Raw genomic sequence first — 25373 nt, forward strand, 5'->3', positions numbered from 1 at the left:
CTAAAGGTTTTCGGGAGTAGATTACGAATATGGTTAGGAAGGAGGAATATAGGCTTTATATAATTTGTTGATATGGGAAGGGGCGGGCCCTCCCCAGTTACCCAAAAATACCACCCACAATCAAAAGTGGAGCGATCAGGACAATATGGGTATCAAATGAAATTTATTGTAGAGTACGAATATGGAATTTAAATTTGGGTCTAAGAACCCGGCCCGATGGATACTTGGACCCAAATTTAAATTTAAATGCCCCAACCCCTAAATTCCCCCAAACAGACATATTGGGCGTTCATGTCGTTATGGGCCTAAAATGAAAGGTATTCGGGAGTAGATTATGAAACTGCCATACAAAATCAGATCGAAGTATAGGGGGTCACCCTACCCCCCAAAAACGACTGAAATGGACATATGACCCATCATGACTCTATGGGACTCGGTTTGTTTGTTTGCTGCGAAGAATCAAAAACGGCTGAACAGATTTTCTTAAAATTTTCACAGATTGTGTAAGTTTACCTGGAAGGAAACATAGGCTATATAATTTTTAGACATCGGATGGGGGCGGTCCTTTCCTTTTACCCCAAAAACGCCAACCAACACCAAAAGAGGACCGATAGGCACATTATGGGTACCAAATGCAAGGTATTGGAGACTAGAAAACGAATAGAGTATTAAAAAAATTAAGGTCCAAATACCCAGCGGGAAGCCTCAACCCAAAAACACCTCTAAACAGATATATTTAACGTTTATGTCAAAATTGGTTTCAAATGAAAAGTATTCGACAGTATGACATAAGAAGTTAGGTTCAAGTAATGGGAGGTAATGGGACAATGACTTGTACAATGTTCAGCATTCATTTATGGTCCGAATCGGACTTTAACTTGATATAGTTCCAGTAGCATAACAGTTCTTATTCAATATTCTTTGTTTGCCTAAGACAAATGCGATCCATGGTGGAGGGTATACAAGATTCGGCCTGAAAGATCCGAACTTAGCACGCTCTTACTTGTTCATTTTAATTTTGTTTCTTTTTGGGACATCATAATAAAAAAAAAAACTTTAAAATGTTGAAGCAAAACATAGTGTCGTAAAATGCATTGAGCAGGCACAAGCAATAGGCTGCATTGGCTAGGTCATGTTGTATTGGCTACATCATGGATGAAGAAGCTCCAGCAAAGAAGTCTTTTAAAGCCAAACACGGTGGTACACGCAAACCGCAAAGACCAAAAGTCAATTAAAGTCAAGTAGCCACAAACAATTTTATTGAAATTTTGGCTCGGGCCCGAGGACCCCCCCTGACTACGTCCCTGATATGTATTATATGGAACTGCAACAAGTTTTTCATTATTCCTCGAAAAGTAATTACATCTGAGTTTTCAAAGTGATTGTATGAAATCCTATAGAAAGTTCTGCAATGCATTTGTTGTCATTAAGGAAGTTGACAGTTGCTAAATTAGGAACTTGTCAACATGTTTGTGGCACGTGCATACCGCATGATGGCCATACGAAATTAGTGTGAAATGTGGATGCGAATTAAATGCAATGTTTTTTAACAAGCGGAAACCGGTTGCAATTAATTAGCAACTTTTTAAATACAAAATCAAATATTTGGGATAGCTTCCTTATTATCATTTGTCATTCTTATGCACTGTTCCAATTCAATGATTATTTGCTGAACAAATCAATTAGAGCACTAAAAACCGTGCTTCTTTTGTATTGTTGAAGATTTCAATCTCATAAAGACTATTTCTCGGAAATTCCTCATACATGTACTTGAATATTGTCTAAAAATTCTTTTTTCTCTCTCTCCTTCTCTCTTTTTCATCGCACAGGTCTTCAGATGGTATTCAACTACCCGAATTGGGTAATTATGCCACCGGCATTTTCTATTTGGATGAGAAATCTCACCAAGATGCCGAAAATGAATTCAATGCACTGGCCAAAAGTTTGGGTTTAGAAGTGTTAAACTGGCGCAACGTTCCCACTAATCAACAAGCTATTGGTGCTGTAGCCCGCAAATCGGAGCCCCTATCACGTCAAGTATTCGTCGTGCGCCCCGCCCATATGGACGAGGATACATTCAAACGTCAGGTTTTCGTTTTGCGCAAGCGTGCTAGCCACGAATTGGCCAAGGAGGGACGCCGCTTCTACATATGCTCATTGTCCTCAAAGACCATCGTGTACAAGGGTCTCTTCACCTCGGATCAATTGTGGAACTACTATACGGACCTTCAGGATCCACAATTTGAAACCTATTTGGCATTGGTACATACACGTTTCTCCACCAATACATTCCCCTCGTGGGAAAGAGCCCACCCGCTACGTGTTTTGGCCCACAATGGCGAGATTAACACCCTGCGTGGCAATGTCAATCTAATGAAAGCTCGTGAGGGTGTAATGCGGAGTGAATTGTTTGGCGATGAGTTGAAAAAACTATATCCCGTCGTCGAGCCTAATCTCTCCGATTCCGGTTCATTTGATTGTGTATTGGAATTTTTGACTGCAGCCAGTGATCGTACGTTGCCCGAGTCGGTTATGACCATGGTCCCCGAGGCGTGGCAAAACGATAAAACAATGCCGCAAGAGAAACGTGATTTCTACCAATGGGCCTCATGCGTTATGGAGCCTTGGGATGGGCCAGCTTTGATTTCCTTCACTGATGGCCGTTACATAGGTGCCGTATTGGATCGTAATGGTTTGCGGCCTTCACGTTTCTACATCACCAAAGAGAACATTTTGGTGATGGCCTCCGAAGTGGGTGTCTATGATGTCGATCCATCACAGGTTACCTTAAAATCTCGCTTGAAACCCGGTCGCATGTTGTTGGTCGATACGCAGGAGAAGAAATTCATACAGGATATTGAATTGAAGACGAAAATTGCCAAATCACGTCCCCATTCTGAGTGGTTGCAACAAAAGGTGAGTAATTGGTAAAAGAGACAAAAAAAATTAACATGGTAAAGAATGGTTCAAATGTGTATAGTAATTATCACGCCGGCCAACATGCTGGTAAGCACACATTGTTGTGTTAAACCTCCATTTAATAATTGCCCATTTGTACGTAGAGAAGTTATAGAAGGCTTTTCGTAAGTCACCAATATAGGAAGGCCAGTGCCCAGGTCGAATGACTCTTTACCTATTCTATTCAAGATCAAGTAAAAGATTATATCATGTATTCCCTTACAAACGTTAAAATGGGCACCCCACAAAGAGCACGACATCTGTCGATATTTCCACTTTAGTTGATTAGATAAAAGGACTCGATAGGTTGAGTATTGTAGTATTAACCAATTTTGTATTTTTTACTTCTTGCGCATCTTGGTTAGGTTCAAAAAGAGGGTGCGGATACTAATCCGCCCCATGGCACTATGAACATACACCCAAGCCAGTAATCGACTTGTTGTGCGCTCTAAATACTAAAAAAAAAAAACTCGAAAAAGAAAATTTTAAGTTAGGAATTCCGTGCTTGATTCATGTCTGTGGTATTGTGTCCCCACCTAAGTACCGGGGTTTTAGGCCGCGAAAGCCGGCAATGACATAGGAAATGCTCGGCTTTCGCAACTAAAAGACACCAGTTTCTGGGTCATGATCTTAGGTGTGGAATATTCAAACTTTGAGCGCCCTCTACCTGTCAGAAAGGCAAAGCCCAAAAAGGTTTGAGAGTTCTTAGACCAAGCAATTGTAATGCGCTTTTAATAAAAATGGTTATCCAAAGCTCGATCTGGTCGAATTTAAGCACTTTTACATGTTTTCTTTGAAAATAAGCATATTTTGAGATATATTTAACAAATTTGTCGATACTATCGAAAGTATCGATTGTTAAGAAGAAACATATGGAAACTTTCGAATTGATCGAATATCGATGGTTTGCCAGCTCTAATCGGAAAGTAATTCGAAGCCGATTAGTACTCTTATCAATGCTCTACTCCATCTTAACGTTTACAACAAATGGACAAGGTTATGATATGGAAAGTACACAGAAAAAAATTTTCAATTAAAAATTTAATGAAAATAAAATTGTTTTCGATTAAAAAATTAATTGATTCATTATTTCATTGATGCATTAATTGATCTTTTTTAGTTGAATATAAGTTGCAATCGTGATTAAAATTTTCAATTATAAAATTCATTGATTCAATTCATTTCTTAATTGAATTTGAAAGAATTTTCAATCACAATCGTGATTGAAATTTTCAATTCAAAAATTAATTGAAACGAAAAATGCTGAATTACAAAATGGTGGTAGACCCTATACCCCTTCTTTTACAATATCTGCAATTGATTTTATTTAACCACCATACAACATATCGTACCCTACGATATAACTAGAAGAGCATATCATAGGTCTATACGTTGTTGTTGTAGTAGTGTGTTGTACACTGAGGCGGCAGCCCTTGCCGATGAAGGACTCCAGCGGGTCAATCCGGTACGTACAACCGCCTGCCACGGAATTGAAAGCTCCATATATCCCACATGTCGGAAAATTTATAGCAATCCCATGGCAAGCGATTCTAGGAACCATATTTCAAAAACAAAATTTCAAAAAATGTCATAATTTTTTTAATTGGAGCAATTAAAAAATCAATTGAAAATTTCCAGATGTTCAATACTTTTTTTAATTGAATATGGAATTTTTTTAATTGAATGTTTTTTCAATTACTTCGTCAAAAACGGTGATCGATATTATAATTTTGGTGATTGAAGCAGTTTCAATTAAAAAAATTAATTACATCAATTAATTTCGTGATTGAAGCCGATTTTTATTATTTCCTGTGTATAGCAATGGAAAAACAGGAATGTGAGCAAATAGAGGTACTCAGGTGAAGTCCAGAAGTTGTACCAAAGAATAAATCATCAGTCTTACGGCTTTGATATTTGATGACGAAAGACTATTAAGCCAGCAGAAGACGATGAGTTGCCACCTAAACTATTTAGGAGAGGAGACGACACGCTGATAAGGGGTATCCTTCAGTTTGATGGTACAATTAATCTAGGAAAACACATAATCAGCATACAATGCCCAGTGTACATTGACAACATTGAAAGATATATCTTCTCCAAATCTCATCTTATAAATAAAAGTCAATCGGCTGAATTTTGACATTTTTTACAGATTGAAAGGAGAAATGGGCCATATAACTATTCGGTTGTCTTGAACCCGTGTACTGCAAATTTGCCCATAGGCATTCCATTAGGAAACAGGGGCAAACTTCACACATCACCGACTGCTGGCCCATTTAATTTTAAGCTCAATGATAAGGGACCTCACTGTGCCGCAGTGCGACACCTCTTCGGGGAGAATTTTTTTAATGGCGAAGTTCCTCACAAATTTGGCCAGCATTAGGAAGGAACAAGCACCGCTGAATTTTTTTTTCTGATGTTCCTACCAAGTTTCGAACCCAGCCGGATATGGTAACCTCTAAGCGCTACGACGGCCTCCTTGTACCCGTGTATTAATCCAAAAACCCGATTCTAATGTCAAAATTTCAGGTCAAAAAAGTTCAGGGAACACCCCATCCCAAAAATTGATATCGGGAGGGGGCGGACCCTCCCCCCTACCCCAAAAGTACTAACCAAAAATTAAAGTGGACCGATCGGGACAATATGGGATTCAAATGAAAGGCATTCAAGAGTAGAGTAAGAATTTCATAATAAAAGTTGGATCCAAGTACCTGGGGGCCGCCCCAGTCCAAAAACCCTTTAAAATAGGTGTATTTGACGATCATGACAATATGGGAGTGAAATGAAAGGTATTCGCGAATAGATTACGAATATGGTATTAAAATTTGAGTCTTAGTACCCATCGGGCTGCCCCAACCCCATAACTCCGGAAACAGACATATTGGACGTTCATGTCAATATTGCGCTCAAATGAAAAGAATTCGGGAGTAGATTTCGAATCTGGCAGAAAAAATCAGATCAAAGTATAGGGAGTCATGCCACCCCTCAAAAATGCCATTGGATCCATTATGACTATATGTTACTTGGCTGAACCGATTTTGTTAAAATTTTCATAGATTGTGTACGTTTGTCTGGAAGAAAACATAGGCTATATAATTTTTAGATATCCCCCTTACCCCAAAAACGCCACCCATATCCGAAAGTGGTCCGATGGGCACAATAAGGGTATCAAATGAAAGGTACTGGAGACCAAAAAACGAATATGGTATTACAATTTGGGTCAAGTACCCAGCGCCCATATAAACCGATCGCCCGATTTGACTTCTTGAGACCCAGGAAGTCGCAATTTTTATCCGATTTGGTTGAAATTATGCACGTAGTGTTCAGTTATCAATTTAAACAACAGTGCGAAGTACGGTCCAAATCGGTCTATAACCTGATATAGCTCCCATACAAACCGATCGCCCGATTTGACTTCTTGAGCCCTTACAAGCCGCAATTTTTGTTCGATTTGGCTGAAATTTTGCATGTGGTGTTCTGCTATGACTTCCAACTGCTGCGCCTAATATGTCTTGAGCTTACAAGCTTCAACTTTTGTCCGATTTTGCTGAAATCGATCTATAACCTGATATAGCTCCCATATAAAACGATCTCCCGAATTGACTTCTTGAGCCCTTACAAGCCGCAATTTTTGTCCGATTTGACAGAAATTTTGCACGTAGTGTTCTGTTATGACTTCCAACTGCTGTGCCAAGTAGCGTCCAAATCGGTAGATAGCTCCCATATAAACCGATCTCCCGATTTGACTTCTTGAGCCCCTGGAAGACATGATTTCACTGAAATTTGAAGTTGTGATTTGAGTAAAACACAATAAGACACCACCTTATCTACGGTTAGAACTTCAAAGCTATAAATGTAAGAATAATCTTTTAAGCCTAAGTGAACTATTTACTCCTTTGGAACTGTATATCGTTATTGATCATAAAGCTATTACCTCAACTCGGTCCATATGTTTATATGAATTTATAGTAGATGCCTAGTAAATGTGGTGGGTATCCAAAGTTCGGTCAGGTCATATGCATTTGAACCATTTTGTTTCTATGTAAACAAAAAAGAACACCCCAAGTTTACTCATAAACAAGGAAAATGACATAGAATACTATAAAAAATGTTAATATAATAACAACCTAAACTGCAAAAAATAATTCCCTTAATTACAAATTTGATTAAAAAAAACTATTTTCTTAATATTCCCTCAAAAAAAAAAAACACTTTTATGCTTCCAATAATACTAAATTTTGGATTTTAACAGATGGTGAGTTTGAAAAAGTCGATCCTTAGTAGTTGTTGCAGTTGCCACTTCGTGTTGCGAATAGCTTGTGCTGCTTCAATTGGGTTGCCCAAAAAGTAATTGCGGATTTTTCACATAGTCGGCGTTGACAAATTTTTTCACAGCTTGTGACTCTGTAATTGCATTCTTTCTTCTGTCAGTTATCAGCTGTTACTTTAAGCTTGCTTTAGAAAAAAAGTGTAAAAAAAGTATATTTGATTAAAGTTCATTCTAAGTTTTATAAAAAAATTCATTTACTTTCTTTAAAAAAAATCCGCAATTACTTTTTGGGCAACCCAATATAATTTCTTTTAAGTTCAATTAAAAGCTTGGCTCGATTATTTTTTAGGCTGCCCCCCACCCCCCAAGCTTGTGTGTTTAAATGCTCCACTCTAACCCCCCAAATATGGTATCAACTTTAAAGTTCCCTTTAATTTTATTTTCCTTAGATAACCCTGGATGAAATCCGCAATGCTAATGTCTTCAATACTGATAATGCCAATGGTTCCACGGATGTAGCCAACAATGATCCCTCGAAACAAGGCATTTTGGATCCCAGGTTGTCATTGTATGGCTATACCAATGAAACCGTGAACATGCTGTTGGTGCCAATGTTCAAAAACAGGTAATTACTCTGGTGAACAAAGAGTCATGTCCCATAACCTTGACTTGACCCATCGTTTTATGCCATTTGCAGGAAAGAAGCTTTGGGCTCCATGGGCAATGATGCTCCTTTGGCTTGTTTGTCTACATTCCAACCCCTACCGTATGAGTATTTTAAGCAATTATTCGCCCAAGTTACCAATCCTCCCATTGATCCATTCCGCGAGAAGGTTGTCATGTCCATGCAATGTCCCATTGGCCCCGAGGGAAATATTTTGCAACCTTCGGCGGAGCAAGTGCATCGCATTTGGTTGAACAACCCCATATTGAGCATTCCAGATACAAATCTCTTGAAACGTAACACTCATCGCGGCTGGAAAACCAAGGTCTTGGATATAACATTCCAATTTCAAGATGGTGTTCAAGGCTATGTTGATTGTTTAGATCGTGTTTGCCGCGAAGGTGCTGCCGCCGCCTCATCGGGCTATCAACTGTTGGTCATTTCCGATCGAAATGCTGGCCAAGATGGCCGTGCCCCCGTATCAGCTTTATTGGCTTTGGGTGCTCTGCATCATCATTTGATTGAAACCTATCATCGCATGAAGGTGGGTATTATTGTGGAGACGGCTGAAGCGCGTGAGGTCCATCATGTCTGTGTGCTTTTGGGCTATGGTGCAGATGCCATATGTCCCTACATGGCCTTCGAATTGGCCCAAGCCCTACGCAATGATGGTGTCATCAGTCCCGATGTCACGGACAAGCAAATTTATTCCGCCTATGCCCAGGCTATTGATACTGGCATAGCCAAAGTCATGGCCAAAATGGGCATCAGTACCTTGCAATCGTATAAAAGTGCCCAAATATTCGAGGCTGTCGGCATGGGTGATGATGTCATTGACAAATGCTTCCGCGGCACTGCATCTCGCATTGGAGGTGTTAGCTTGGATATGTTGGCTCGTGAGGGTTTGGAGCGTTATCAAATGACATACTGCAAGATCTCGACGGACACAAGGATTCTGCGTAATCCTGGACAATATCATTGGCGTCACGGTGGTGAGGCTCACATCAATGAACCTTCCTCCATTGCCAGCCTGCAGGAGGCTGCTGTAGCCAACAACAGCAATGCTTTTGAAACGTTTAAAGCTAGTACCTTGAAAAGTGTTAAACGGTGCGCTTTAAGAGGTCAGTTGGAGTTGGCCAATGATTGTCAAAAAATCGATATATCAGAGGTGGAGCCTGCTAGTGAGATTGTCAAAAGGTAAGCATGATTTGCAGGGGGAGGAAAGAGAGATAATTTGAAATGGTTTCTAATAAAAAAACCAAAAATGTTTGGTTTTTTCTTTTCTTTCAAGGTTTGCTACTGGTGCCATGAGTTTTGGTAGTATTTCCCTAGAGGCCCATCAAACTCTGGCCATAACCATGAATCGTATCGGTGGCAAAAGTAACACTGGCGAGGGTGGCGAAGATGCTGATCGTTATCTAAGTAAGTTTTCATCATAAGGAAACAATTTTCATGCGATTTAGCTGGTACAGTTTTATTTGACTTGCAACATGGTGAGAATCGAAAATCAGGGCAAGGAGGAGAGCCATTCACCGTATTCGTGATCTCCGAGCCGATAAACAGCCCTCGTGGTCATTTACCGTGGGCGAAGTTACGAATGTCATCCGTGGCGCCAAATCATCCAAGGCGTTGGGCCCCGACGGAATCTCTACATTGATGTTGAAGAATCTGGATTCACCTGGAGTTTTGAGTACCTTACCACTGTCCTCAACATGTCTTTGAACACTCTTATAGTTCCCGATGTCTGGAAAATGGGCAGAGTGATACCGCTACTGAAGCCTGGAAATAACCCGAGTTTTGGGGAGGCGTACAGACCGGAGGGAGGCCACCGTAGCGCAGAGGTTAGCATGTCCCCCTATGACGCTGAACGCCTGGGTTCGAATCCTGGCGAGACCATCAGTGGTTGGTGGTTTTCCCCTCCTAATGCTGGCAACATTTGTGTGGTATTATGCCATGTAAAACTTCTCTCCAAAGAGGTGTCGCACTGTGGCACGCCTTTCGGACTCGGCTATAAAAAGGACGACCCTTATCAGATCTGTCGGAATGCACGACCTCCCAACTGCGGCGGGCTGTCTTCTCAGTTCCCATGTGGACCACCTCCATCGGGAGACAAAGATCCTACCAGTGCGAAGACATGGCTACATGCTGTCTAAGCAATACCTTTTGGGCTGTTATCGCAGAGACCATCCAAAAAATCATCGCTTGTGGATAGATATCCATCGCCCAGAGGCCTTAAGGTAGATCTACATGATTTAGAGCGTGAGATGCAGCGCTACTAGAGAGAGAACCTCTAGATCAAGCGGCATATCAAACAGGTCTAGACAACATTCAAGCAGACACTGCAGCAGATGCGGTAAATGGCTACTGGGTGAATGTCGGCCTTGGAGAACGACCGCCTCCCATTGCACCTGAAGAAATTGACCTCCCCCGGCAGACCAGAATAGTTCTGGCTCAATTACGTTCCGGGATAGGCAGCCGCCTCAACTCCTACAGAGCAAGGATTGATGCCGAGGTGCAAGATGTATGTCCCGATAGTAACCAGGGCCCATCCAGACCCACTCGACTCAGATCCAGATCCCTGTGGAAGCACCCCATCTTAGTCCCAGAGTTCCTGGGTCTTGACACTCAACAGAATCAAGCAGACGAAAGATAGGACACAATTAACTGCTACAACAACAACAGCAGATGCAATCCCATGGCAGCCGGTTGTACGTACCGGATTGACCCGATGAAGTCCTTCATCGGCAAGGGCTGCCGCCTCAGTGTACAACACACTGCTACAACAACAACAACAATCGAAAATCTGGTTTCGCTTCCATATAATCATTTATCCCATTTGAATTTCAAACGACTTTAACTCGCTTTTACTTCTTGATCCTAACAACATTTTCTTGCTTTCTTTCATTACAGATCAAGATCCCCAAAACAGCCGGCGTTCTGCCATTAAGCAGGTGGCCTCTGGTCGTTTTGGTGTTACAGCCTCATATCTGGCCAATGCTGATGATTTGCAAATTAAGATGGCTCAAGGCGCTAAGCCGGGTGAAGGCGGTGAGCTGCCTGGCTACAAGGTCACCAAAGACATAGCCAAAACACGACACTCGGTGGCCGGTGTAGGCCTTATATCACCACCTCCTCATCACGATATCTATTCCATTGAAGATTTGGCCGAACTAATCTACGATTTGAAATGCTCAAATCCAAATGCACGCATATCCGTAAAACTAGTATCAGAAGTTGGCGTTGGTGTTGTAGCCTCTGGAGTGGCTAAAGTAAGAGAAGATTTCCAAATACCAATTGGCTTTGATGTTATCCTTATTCTTTCCTTTAGGGTAAAGCTGAGCATATTGTTATCTCGGGTCACGATGGCGGCACTGGTGCCAGTTCCTGGACTGGCATTAAAAATGCTGGTCTTCCCTGGGAACTGGGTGTGGCCGAAACGCATCAAGTTTTGGTTTTGAATAACCTGCGTTCAAGGTGAGCTGGCTCATATTTTGATCTCTAGTTTCTTTATGATCCAACACTAACCATTTAGAAAAAAGAAAAGTACCCAAGCATACTATATATACATTATACAAATCCAAAAATATATCTCACTCGCATCAACCTGGTTATCCAGATAACGAGCTTCTTCAACGGCCTTGTCGTCGTAGAGGATTGAATGATATTGCGCGTCGCGTTGCATACACACTCTATGTTCACAATAGAAGCGGAGCGAAAAGTCATCATGATCTTGAGAGTTGAGAGGTAAAAAAAAAAAACACCAATCAAAGGAATTGAGAGTTCCACATTTTCGATAAAAACATAAACGCTTACGCAGTGTACACACACGTCGTGCACCGATTCATCAAAGATGTTTGGAAATCCAGTGAAACGAACACCACATATGCTGCTTCAACACAACTCAACTGCACAACCAAGGAGAAAGACCGAAGTCTTCTTTTTTTATGGAGGATAGTCATGGTACTGCTAAGGAGCCTGCATGGCATTGGCGTGTGTGTGTCTATGGATGTGAGCGTTAAAGTTTGTTAACGAAATGTCGGCACACCAAAAACGAAATACGAAAAAAAACCTCGCCAAGATCTCTAAGACTCTATTGTTATGCTAAACTCAAACCAAATAACAATCGATAGCAAGCTCTAAACACACATTAAATCGATCAATCAGTCATCATCTCACTAGTTGTTGCTCCTTTCGAAAATGTCGTTCACTATGTTTAAAGCTCGTTCACACCTACTCCTCTAAACGTCCGTCCCCATCGTGTTCGATCGTTCTCATCAGCTGCTGCAGCGGGCGGCTCCATTAGTAATTCTATCTGAATCTTTACTTTACCATGTTTAGAAATTCTTCTAATGTCCCACTTTTTCTTTTCTATGTTTTTGTGTTGCTATCCGATGGGCGTTCGTTTTCCGATGATTCTGCGTTTGTGCCATATTTATACTGACAATCATCCTACAAATAGAGTTGTGGTGCAGGCTGATGGTCAATTGCGTACTGGCTTTGATGTAGTAGTTGCTGCTTGTCTGGGTGCTGATGAATTTGGATTTAGTACAGCTCCATTGATTGTTATGGGTAAGCAGAGTTCCTAAAAGTTTCTAAGTGTATATAAAATGGAGGTTTTGGCTTTAGCCTCAAACCCCAACTAGAAATAAAATATTCGTTGCACGGAAAAAAATATCACAAAAATTTTTTCAATCAAAAATTTAATTGAAAAAAGTGGTTTTCAATTAAAAACATTAATTGAATCAATCATTTTTTTCATTGCGATAGTGATTGAAGTTTTGGTAATTTTTAAGTTTTAAAATACAGCTGCCATATAAACCGATCTTGAATCTTGACTTCTTCAGCCGCTAGAGGGCGCAATTCTTATACGATTTGACTGAAATTTCGTATGACGTGTTTTGTTATGACTTCTAACAAATGTGCCAAATATGTTTCAAATCAACCCATAGCTGTCATATAAACTAATCCGGGATCTTGAAATTTTATACAATGACTTTTATTATGGTTTCCAACAGCCTAACTTGATATAGCTCCAATATTATAGCAATTCTTTTCTTGTATCCTTTGTTTGCCTGAAAAAGAGATATCGGGGAAAGAACTCGACAAATGCGATCTTTGGTGGAGGGTATGTAAGATTCGGCCCGGCAAAAAAATAGCACATTTTTACTTGTTGTCACACAATTCGTTTGTCAATTCCTTGAAAACAGCTGTTTTCATTGAATTGTCGAACGAATCGAGTGACAATTTTCAATTACATTTTTTAATGACCTACTCAAATAGATAGTTGGATATTTAGAAAATCTCAAACATTGCTTTAATTGAATCAATTAAAAAATTAATTAAAAATTTGAAAAAATTCAATTAATTTTTTAATTAAATCAATTACAAATTTAATTGGAAATTTCAAAAATTTTCAATCATTTTCTATTGAGTATGCAATTTGTTTAGTTGAAACAATTTTCAATCACATTTTCAAAAACAGTGATTGATATTATCATTTTGGTGATTGAAGTCGTTTCAATTAAAAAATTGATCGAATCAATTAACTTTGTGATTGAAACCGATTTTTATTTTTTTCTGTGTGTAGACCTCTCGTATTATGTTGGACCGATAGCTGAAAGTCCCTTAAATGTTTTGGCAGGCGTCCGCGCCCTTTCCCGTATTCACAAAACTTAATGTAGCTTTGAAATAGGGTTATTTGACAGGTTTTCTTTATGGAACTCTCAAATAAACCTATTTAAAGGCTTCATTAAGTTTTGTAATTACGGCCTTAAGTCTTTCACACCCTTCTTTCTAAAATATTCTATTAATGAACGTTTTTTCTTTTTATTTCTTGTTTACTCTTTGCAGGTTGCACCATGATGCGCAAATGCCATCTTAATACCTGTCCCGTTGGTATTGCTACACAAGATCCAGTATTGCGTAAAAAATTCACTGGCAAACCTGAGCATGTCATCAATTTCTTCTTCATGTTGGCTGAGGACGTAAGTTTCAAATGCCATTTTGTTTAACAAATCGCTTTTAAAATTTTTAATGTGTCTGCCTTATAGATTCGAAAAATTATGGCCAATCTGGGCATACGAAAATTCCAAGATTTAATTGGACGCACCGATTTGCTGCGCGTTTCAGAGAAACGCTCCACCAAAGCTAATACTCTCAACTTGTCAATGCTATTGGAGAATGCACTGAATTTGCGTCCTGGAACAAATATCGTTGGTGGTTCCGTAAAACAGGACTTCCAATTGGAAAAACGTTCCGATAATGAATTGATAGCCAAAGTTCAGCCTATTTTCAATGGCACTGAGGACAATGTTACCTTGAAAATGCGCATTCACAATGAGGAGAGAGCCTTTGGTTCAACTCTAAGCTACCATATTGCTTGGTAAGTAAAGGAAATAGTGGGATAAACAGGGAAAAATAATTCGCAGAACTTTTAAAAAGGAATTCAAATGCAAATTTTGCCCATTAACATTCCACTAAGGAATAGGGGCAAACTTCTCACATATCAATGAGTACAGTTCGATTCAAGTTTAAGCTCAATAATAAGGAGCCTTTTTATAGCTGAGTCCGAACGGCGTGCCCCAGTGCGACACCTCTTTGGAGAGAAGTTTTACATGGCGTAGTACCTCGCAAACGTTGCCAGCATTAGGAGGGGAAAACCGCCGCTAAAAATTTTTTTTCTGATGGCCTAGGCGTTCAGCGCCATAGGCGGACATGTCAACCTCTGCGCTATGGAATTCACTCAGCAAAAAATAAATCTGAAACTAAACCCCTGTGTACCTTGCCGCGGACCGAAATAAATTTCTCCCGCGTTTCGGTCTTGCGCCCTCTTTCTCCTATTTTTAATACCAAGACTTTGAGATTTTTACGAATGATTACTGATTTTCTTTTTACATGATTGTTTCTAATAACTCCAATCTCTGTTTATTTCTAGTAAATATGGTGAAGCCGGTCTTCCCGAGGGCAAGAGCATGGATATCTTCCTTGAAGGTTCTGCTGGTCAGAGCTTTTGCGCTTTCTTGGCTCGCGGTGTAAATGTCACTCTGAAGGGTGATGCCAATGATTATGTCGGCAAAGGTTTGTGTGGTGGTAATATTGTTATTACTCCACCGGAAACCTCACCCTTCGAATCTCATCTAAATGTTATTGTGGGCAATGTATGTCTGTATGGTGCCACCGAGGGCCGTGCCTATTTCCGTGGCATTGCCGCTGAGCGTTTTTGCGTGCGTAATTCCGGTGTTACCGCTGTCGTTGAAGGTGTTGGCGATCACGGTTGCGAATATATGACTGGCGGTGTAGTTGTTATCTTGGGTCTGACTGGCCGAAACTTTGCTGCCGGTATGTCTGGCGGCATGGCTTATGTGTACGACATCGATGGCTCATTCAAGCCTAAAGTTAATCCCGAGTTGGTGGAACTCTTGCCGTTGGAACTGCCCGGCGATGTGGCCCTTGTTAAGGAACTGTTACAAGATTTCATTGAAAAGACCGGTTCCAAGGTTGCCAAGGAGATAATGGATAATTGGTCGCGCGAGCAGGCCAAATTCGTCAAGGTCTTCCCCTATGATTATCAAAGAGCTCTTAAAGAGCAGGAAGCCGAAAAAGAAGAGCAACAAAATAAATCAAATGTTAAGAGTATTGAGAATGGCAAGGACGCCCATGAACCTGGCGTCAAGGATATTGAAGAAGCCATTCAAGATGTGGCCATGGATCAGAAGAGAGCCGATCGCATTTTGGATAAGACCCGTGGATTTGTTAAATATAAGCGTGAATCCGCTCCTTATCGTGATGCTGGTGATCGTCAAAATGATTGGGAAGAGGTTTACAATTTCCCCCATGTGCGCAAGAATTTAAAAATGCAAGCAGCTCGCTGCATGGAATGTGGTGTACCGTTCTGTCAATCGAATACTCACGGCTGCCCCTTGGGAAATATCATACCCAGATGGAATGATCTTGTTTTCCATGATGACTGGAAGGAGGCTCTACGTCAGCTACTGCAAACAAACAACTTCCCCGAGTTCACCGGGCGTGTATGCCCGGCCCCCTGTGAGGGTTCATGTGTCTTGGGCATTTCGGAACCCGCTGTTACCATCAAAAATATCGAATGCGCCATTATAGATCATGCCTTCGAACAAGGTTGGATCAAGCCAGAACTGCCTGATGTTAGAACCGGAAAACGTGTAGCCATTGTGGGCTCAGGTCCATCGGGTTTGGCAGCCGCTCAGCAGCTTAATCGTGCTGGTCATTTTGTTACGGTCTTTGAACGTAACGATCGTGTTGGTGGTCTACTGCAATATGGTATACCCACCATGAAACTATCCAAAAATGTTGTAAAGCGTCGTGTTGACCTTATGGCCGATGAGGGTATTGAGTTTCGTACCAATGTGCATGTGGGAAAGGACATCAAGGCTGAAGTTTTGATGAAAGAGTAAGTTGCAAATTGAGGCTACAATCAGAGAGTGGTGTTATATTTTCCTAATTTCTAGATATGATGCCGTTCTTTTAACCACTGGCTCGACTTGGCCTCGTGATTTGCCTTTGGCCAATCGGGACCTCAAGGGCATACACTTTGCCATGGAATTCCTGGAAGCACAGCAAAAGAAACAATTGGGCGGTAAGAATGAAGTCATTTCGGCTGAAGGAAAAGATGTCATCATAATTGGAGGCGGTGACACCGGTTGTGATTGTATAGCCACATCATTGCGCCAGGGGGCCAAGAGTATTACAACATTCGAGATTTTGCCTGAACCCCCCCAAGGCAGAGCCAATGACAACCCATGGCCCCAATGGCCCAAAGTATTCCGGTAAGATTTCTTTTGCAATATTTATGCAAACTCTTCAATACTATGGTATAATGTGCTCTTCTTTTGCTTAGAGTCGACTATGGCCACGAGGAAGTTCGTGTCAAATGGGGCAAGGATCCCCGTCAGTACTGCACAACTACCAAAGAATTTATTGGTGAAAATGGCCACATTAAGGCTGTCAAAACCGTCGAAGTCGAATGGACAAAAACGCCAACCGGTGCTTGGAGCATGAAGGAAGTGGCTGGCTCTGAGAAGCATTTCAATGCCGATTTAATTCTTCTAGCCATGGGCTTTTTGGGTCCTGAGAAGACAGTACCCAATGAATTGGGTCTAGAATTAGATAACAGAGGCAATGTCAAGGCATGCAATGGCCCATATGGTACCTCGAATTCTAAAGTATTTGCAGCAGGAGGTAAGTGTACTTTTAATTGTTATACCTTCTACTAAAAGATGGTGGCATACTAACTTCGTCATTTCGTTTGACCCACCAAGAATTATTGCTCAAAACCCCACATTATATGTATTTATTCTTGATCGCCATAATATTTAATGTCGAATGAGCCTAGTCCATCCGTCAATTTATGGAGAGTTAAGCTAGCCCCAAGAAATGTTGAACAAACACATACCTACTTCTGTAAATGGGCCAAATAGGTCCACGGTTAGATATAGCTCCCATATAATACGATTCTCCCATCTGAATTTTTGAACTTCTACACGACCTAATTCTTTGATTTACCGAAATTTAGATCAAAGACTTTTGATCAAGCAATTTTTTGTTCGATGATTAATTCCAGAATTGGATTATGACTTACGAACCTTATTTGTCAACAAGTTATCGATTGCGGAGAAGAAAAATCGATCTGCCAAGCATGATTAAGGTAAACAAAGCAAAAATGGTGGTTGTTTAAAAAAGTTATTACTAGTAAAACACGTAAAAAGCCATTTCATTCCTCTGAACTTGGGATCCCCACCACCTCGGGTATATATGTAAACCCCATTTCGTCACAATCCGGTGAAAATTGGATAACTTAAGCTCCCAAATTCGGCACGGACATTGAGTGGTCTAATATATATGTCATTATTCACTTGTGTAGAACAAAATAGTGGTCTTTTTGGCAGATATATCCAATTATAAACCTGAACCACATTAAGGTCGGATATCGTAAGGCTCAAAATACTCACTGTTTCAAATTTCAGCGAAATCGGGTAATAAATAAAGCTTTTATTGGCTTCAGACCCCTTAGCGGCAGATCGGTCTATATGGCAGCTATATCTAAATATAGTCCGATCAGAATCATATTTAGGTCGGATGTTGGGAGGTCTTAACCCGATCACTGTTTCAAATTTCAGCAAAATCGGGTAATAAATAAAGCTTTTATTGGCTTCAGACCCCTAAGCGGCAGATCGGTCTCTATGGCAGCTATATCTAAATATAGTCCGATCTGAATCATATTTAGGTCGGGTGTCAGAAGGCTAAAAATAACTCACTGTTTTAAATTTCAGCGAAATCGGTTAAAAAATAAAGCTTTTATGGGCTTCAGACCCTTTATCGGCAAATCGGTCTGCATGACAGTTATATCTAATTATGGTCCGATCTGTACCATATTTGGGTCGGATTTTGGGAGGCTTAAATCTGCGCACTATTCCAAATTTCAGCCAAACCGGATAAAAAATAAAGCTTTAGCGGGTGATCGGTCTATATGGAAGCTATATCTATATATATTCCGATCTGAACCATATTTACGTCAGTTGTCGGGAGGATTAAAATAACCCACTGTTTTAAATTTAAGCGAAATCGGGTAATTATTAAAGCTTTTATGGCCTTCCGGCCCTTTATCGGGAGATCGGTCTATATGGTAGCTATATCTAAATATGGTCCGATGTAATCCATATTTAGGTCAGATGTCGGGAGGCTTAAAACTGCGCACTATTCCAAATTTCAGCAAAATCGGATGAAAAGTAAAGTTTTTATGGGCATTGAACCCTTTATCGGTCTATATTGCAGATATATCCAAATATGGTACGATTTGGCCCGTTCAAGAACTTAACCAGCGTGCATCAAAAAGACGTATCTGTGCTAAATTTCAGCTCAATATCTCTTTTAAGGCTTTAGAGTGATTACAACGGACGGACGGGCAGACACACGGACATCGTTAAATCGTCTAAGAATTTTACGACGATTCCGACATATATACTGTGTAGGGTCGAAAATTGATATTTCGATGTGTTGCAAACGGAATGACTAAATGAATATACCCCCTATGCTACGGTAGTGGGTATAAAAATAAATAAAAACACGCTTTAAACAATATACCATTGTTTTTAAACGATATGTTACTGTTTTTACACAATAAATTGTTGGTTTATGTGAAAGAGGACTAAAAAACGAGTTTTAGTTGTGTGCGTGTGTATTATAGTTAAGAACTACAACTACACACAGAAAACGAAAAATGGCGCGTACTAGTAACATACTCAAAGTCAGAGTTGCACCAATCACTGATTTTGACAGATAGTGCACTTAATATTTTGTTGTTGGGCAACTGCCACTACCTGTAAATGAATATATCCTGAAAATGATCAAGATCGATCAAGAAGCAAAATCGGTGATTAGTGCAACTCTGATTTTCGGTAAATTGCTAGTTCGCGCCAATTTTCGTTGTTTGTGTGTAATGGTTCTTAACTATAATACCCACACACACAACCAAAATTTGTTGACAGATATTGCACTTCGCGAGAAAAAAATATTCTCAGCTGTTTACGGTACACTAAACAATAGAAAAAAAAGCAGCAGACATGCATTTAAAATAACATTACTTGTTTACTCGCTGTGTTTTCCTTTTTTCAAAAGCAAAATAAAATATCTCCATATAGCAACGTTCGCATTTGCAATGTAACTGCTCGCAGTAATGGAAAATATTTTTGAAAAATGATTATTATTTTCTGGCTTTTGACAAACGTCAAAAATTGTCAGTGTTAGAAAAAATGGTCCATTGGCACAGCAAAATGAAATTTTTTCTCACCAGTGTAAAAACATCCCCATAGGAGATTGCTACCATTCGACACACGCTCTAAGTCTTAAGTTAATTTAAAACTGTAACTTAAATTTTTATTAGTAGCATATTTTGTATATTGTTTGCGGATTGTAATACGATATTAGGTTAAATTCTTATTTTACTTTCTACAAAGCGGATTTAAAAAGATTGTTTCACGCGAATAGCTGTTAACAGCCGGCCAGATTTGACGGTATTACGATTTCACATTTTTTGTTTGCATTCTCTTTTTTGGTTATCTTCTTTCTCGCATATCTCTACTCATGTACGCATACGTATACACACACGCACACAAATTTCTTTGTGCGTGTTGGCAAAACGTCGATCAGCCATATGATTTGTGGTTGTTGTACAACACCTTTAATTGTTTCGTCATGTACTTTGTATTGCATTGTATGACAATAAATGAAATGAAATTTTGTTTGCCTTTATTTACAGACTGTCGTCGCGGCCAATCTTTGGTTGTGTGGGCAATTACCGAAGGTCGCCAAGCAGCCCGGCAGGTTGACAGTTATTTGACTGGACGTCCAAGTGGTCTTCCGGGTCCCGGTGGTGTGATCGATCCCACTAAGAAAGCCTGAATTTCGTTTTTATAACTATAATAATTTAGTTTCTTATATTTAAGTTTTTGTATTTTATATTCTGCAATTATGTTGAAGTCTCCTACCACACATTTACACAATAAGCGTAATACTATTAATATATTTATTGTTTTTCTTACATCACTTTGCTAGTTTATAAGATTTAAGCTTTTTTCATAGTATTAAGAGCTTGTATTTGTTTCCGTAAACAATAAGCGGATAAGAGAAATGTATTAAATTTATTTTGCCATCACTTTGCAATTGTTAAATCCTTATGTATGTTCACTTTAAATAATTTTTGCATTATGTTTTCATTTTTCTTGAATAAACCGACATGTACTGGAATTAAAAACAAAATACAAAAATAAAGGATGATTACATTTTAAGTGCCGATGTTGACTGTGAATAAATTTAATGTGTTGCTCGATTATGTAGAGAAATGTCAAATGAAATGCAGAAAAAAAACATGTTGTTTAGATGTGGTTCACATTTAATATCGGTCCTTAAAATTTAAATGGCAGGTTTTTGGATTGAACTGGTCATAAAATATATGTTGATGTTGTTTTTAACTTAGCAGTTAAATTTTATGTAGTTTTTTAAACTATTTTTGATCAATCATACGATATAAACAAATAAAACGAATACTAAAGTTATATTAGTTATTCTCAAAAACAACAACAACGTCCCTACCGGTAAGAACTGTCACTCAAACTAACGGTATTCTTTCACCTGACTCATCTAATGCTGTGTTTCATTTTATCGCAAAACATGATTAATCGGTTTTTGTTATCGGTTATCGCATGATTTCCATAGCTAACCACTGGACTTTACTGGATAGGACTAAATTAAACACAGCCACTAATAATATAAACAAATACATAAAATATAATTGTTATAAAAATTATTTCAACTAGTTGAGAATGAGATAAAATAACAGAAAATATTCACAGTTTATATGGTCAATTAGTTTCACTTACATACATGCATGTAATATACAGTGGCACAGAAAAGTCTACATACTCTACTCAAAAAACACGTTTTACAAAACTAAATTTAAATGTATGTCTATTGTTGCTACAATTGTTTACCATGGTTCGCAGTGTAATAATTAATTAACATTTTAGGGTAAAGCGGGTTAAAGTAACTGCTATTTATGAGAAGGTATGTAGACATATCTGTGTCACTGTATATATTTAAATACACTAAAACAAAAAATGTAGGACACAACAAATCTGTCCTATTATTGAATAGCAGGTATTCAATACAAAACAAAAAACGCAATTAATATTATACTCCAAAACAATTTAGAAATTTTATTGGGAAATATATGAGTTTTGAATCCGAAGTAAATGAGGCTGCCAGAAACCTCATAAGACAATAACTAGAAATTAAAAAAAATATTCTTTACACCAAATTTATGTACTTTTGAAAATTAAAATCAAAAATATATAAAAATAGTTAATTGGTATGCTGATTTCAATGTTTAAGACAATAAGTCTTAAGTCCAACGCTCATAAAAATATATATACATACATACATCCATCTTGACTAAAATCTGGATATAGTGTTCTGTTTTGTCTGCATATATGGTGACATACAATTGCGATGTTTGCATTGTTAAAAAATATGTAAATTTAAATTGTCATACTGGAAGTTATGTAGAGGTGGAGTGTTTTATATACACAAGCTGTGTTTAATTAAACTCACTATTAATCGATTTTTATTATCTGTTATCGCTTTATATCGATAACAAAATCTACAATTTTGCACCTCGTCCAGGAAATTTTGACGAGGATCGCCAACTTCACATGCAAATGTCTCTACAACAACAACGAGTGGTATCTACGTCTTGTATAGTGTAATTTTCGTCTGTCAAGAGGTGACCTAAACTGGTTGCTTTGTATCGAAACGGATGTCATTCGTTTCCGATTTGGGTGTGCACAGGTAGATGAAATTCATGACCATCTCAAAGTTATGGTTTTCAACATTTTTTTTCTTGCTCGGGTGTACGGAGCGTTTCGAGAGTTGATATTATCCACTGTTTATCTTCACTTACCGTCAGACCTACTTTTCTTTGATCAACTCAGAGCCTGCAATAACTACTTCTGGTGTTCGGCCCATAATATCGATGTTGTAGCATATGTTCCCACCTTGTATAATCTTCTAGAGCAGGATATTAAAGAGATCACACGATAAGCTGTCTCACTGTCTAAAAGCTCGTTTGGTATTGCATGGTTCGGAGAGGTTCTTTCCCATTCTTACAGAGAAATGTGTATTAGGGTTGGTATTCTATTCTGCTTTCGAAAAAGCCCCTGAAATTTTTTTGAAACACGTTTCTTTATCTGCACTTTTTTTTCCATTTTATATATTTTTTTCTCAAATAAATAAAGAAATACGAACCATCGAAACCAATGAAACAAACTAAAATGATGCCGGCAATAGTTTCTAGTGTTGCCACTATAATAAATTTTTGCAATTTTCCTCATTATAAACAGAGTACTACTTTTTCGCCGATTTTCAGCCATCGTTTCGCTGACGTTTTTTTATATGGAGTTTGACAGCAGTCCGCTCGAAAAACTGAACAGAATACTCAGCTTTAGCAAATGGCATCCTGCATTTGCCATAGAATCGTCAAATCTTTCTGTAGTTATCGTCTCAAAATAGCAGAATATCGAATAATTTCAATGTCGCGTTATAATTTTAACATTAACGCATATTTAATGTTACCATATTCCAAACAAGACAATATCCAGAATAGTGCTGGCAAAGTATCGATAGCACTATCGATATTTAATCTTTTGACTAAATATCGCAAAAGTTAAGTTTTTTGCAAAACTAAACAAAAATAAGCAATCCGACACTGAATGTATCCTTTATGATACATTGTGCCTATAAAGGACGCAACTTTCATCTGATTAGACTAACATTTTGTGCAACGATTTCTCTCATGACTTTCAATTGCTTTTATTAACCTGTCAGGATTCACTGAATAAGGTTAAGCCAAGCGATCAGCCGATATACTTTTTTTTTAATATTTGGCAGTACTTGGCATTGAGGATGTCAACTTGTTCTCTTTTTACATTCATTCTTTGTTTACGTTTTCTCCTATATGATGACATTTTCAATCGTCAGATTTGACATCCTTAATGATGTTTATGGGGCCTATCCACTTTGTGTTTTTGCATGTGACCTAACCTTCTATTAGTGAATCCTGTTAACCTGTGTATTGATATTGCTTCCATATAAATCGATCTCCTGATTTTTAAGCAGAGTTTACATGGCACCATCATGATCGTACTCATCGTGTATACGTTTTGATTACAGCTTTTGCCAAAGGATTGGTATTCTATTGTGCTTCCGGAATAGCCGCTGAAATTTATAATTGTTTCGCGAGCAAAATTTGACAGCAATCAAATATTTTTGTTTCCTACCAAAACACGTTTATCTGCACTTATTGTTTTCCCTATTTTATGGAATTTTTCTCAAATATATAAAGAAAAAGGAACCAACAAAACAAACTAAAATGATGCCGGCAATAGTTTCAAGTGTTACCACTATAATAGTTTATTGGCATTTTCCTCAGTTTAAACAGAGTACTACTTCTACGCCGGTTTTCAGCCAATGTTTCGCCGACGTTTTTTTTTATATGGAGTTTGACAGCATTCCGCTCGAAATACTGAACAGAATACTCAGCCTAAAACGGCACATCGTTTCTTAACCTTATTTGTCACAGAACGTGTTTTTCAATATCTGTCAATTAATGACTACACATTTCTTTGTAAATAGACCTCATTCATCGAAAAAAATCTAATGATTTTGATTTTTCAGCCATGACTGATGGTTATGTGTACATGTGATGAATACACCTATCTTTTCAACAATACTATTACAATGACCATACATCAGATGTGGCATGTAAACTCAGCATTACTTCTCATTTTCGTTTAAAATAAAGGTGATGGGAAATTAACGATAGTATCGGTACTATCTATATTTATTATTTAAACTATCGAAAATATCGAATGTTGCCATTATCGATAGTTTGCCAGCTCTAATCCAGAATCCTTTGTTATATGCTGTTTCTGGTGTCTTTTGCAATTGTATTTCTATATACAATTTGATATCTGTATACATATTTTAATATATAAACTTTGACACATATATATGTAACTTATAACCTTATAATACCTATACATACATGCTATTATAAATAAGAAGAATTCTTTAAAGGACAACTTGTTTAAAACAGTTTTTTAAAATATATGTTAACTATAATAATAAAAACTTTGTGTTGCAAAATGTTTAATTTTGGTTTTATTCGCTTTTTTCGAATGGACAATGGGGTAGCCGAGTGTTCGAAAGACCTGTGCGGGTGTCTTGGATTTATCACAATGGACTAAAATAGCCTAAATGAGTATGTTTAGAAAACAGACTGCCATTCTAACCTAACCTAAGGGTTGGTATTCTATTCTGCTTTCGGAATTGCCGCTGACATTTGTAATTGTTTCGCGAGCGAAATTTGACAGCAATCAAATGTTTTCGTTTCAATACCAAAACACGTTTCTTTATCGGCACTTATTGTTTTCTCTATTTTATATACTTTTCCTCACATAAATAAAGAAAGACGAAACACCGAAACCAATAAAAGAAACAAAAATGATGTCGACAATAGTTTTAAGTGTTGCCACTATAGTAGTTTTTTGCCACTTTCCTCGCTATAAACAGTAGTTTGTAGTTTGACAGCATTCCGCCTGAAAAGCTGAATACTCAGCTTAACTCAGCAAAGCGCAGGCCAGTGTTGCCACTCAAGAAAATTATTTCCTACCAAATTTCAAGAAAAATCCTACCAAACCAGACTAAATCTACTAAATGTTCTACAAGCGAAAAATGTGGTATAGTGTGTATTTTTGCCACCGCCATTCAGTTGGCCATTTTCACACTCCATCTTGAAGACATCGCATCAGCCCTATTTGGAATAACGATTCCCTGGGAGTTTATTCCCTGCTCCCTTTTCCGCTATTCTGAAAAACAATTTACTGGGAGTTTATT

The 25373-nt window shown here is 38.6% G+C and overlaps 1 protein-coding gene across 2 annotated transcripts in view; it reads left to right on the forward strand.

Annotated features, from left to right (window-relative positions):
- The window catches only part of LOC106092120 (uncharacterized), a 121091-nt gene extending 100114 nt beyond the window's left edge, over positions 1-20977 (forward strand). For both annotated transcript variants that reach the window (XM_059361113.1, XM_013258885.2), the window contains exons 4-16: positions 1830-2916; positions 7678-7853; positions 7926-9089; positions 9184-9314; positions 10803-11161; positions 11221-11366; positions 12352-12461; positions 13743-13876; positions 13943-14274; positions 14827-16317; positions 16376-16693; positions 16765-17105; positions 20182-20977. In XM_059361113.1, the coding sequence (XP_059217096.1) occupies positions 1830-2916; positions 7678-7853; positions 7926-9089; positions 9184-9314; positions 10803-11161; positions 11221-11366; positions 12352-12461; positions 13743-13876; positions 13943-14274; positions 14827-16317; positions 16376-16693; positions 16765-17105; positions 20182-20324 (5932 nt within the window). In that variant the 3' untranslated portion in view covers positions 20325-20977. The remainder of the gene's footprint in view (positions 1-1829; positions 2917-7677; positions 7854-7925; positions 9090-9183; positions 9315-10802; positions 11162-11220; positions 11367-12351; positions 12462-13742; positions 13877-13942; positions 14275-14826; positions 16318-16375; positions 16694-16764; positions 17106-20181) is intronic.
- Positions 20978-25373: the final 4396 nt, after the last annotated feature.

The sequence above is a fragment of the Stomoxys calcitrans genome, chromosome 1 (genome assembly GCF_963082655.1).
Source record: "Stomoxys calcitrans chromosome 1, idStoCalc2.1, whole genome shotgun sequence".
In the NCBI taxonomy this organism is placed as follows: domain Eukaryota; kingdom Metazoa; phylum Arthropoda; class Insecta; order Diptera; family Muscidae; genus Stomoxys; species Stomoxys calcitrans.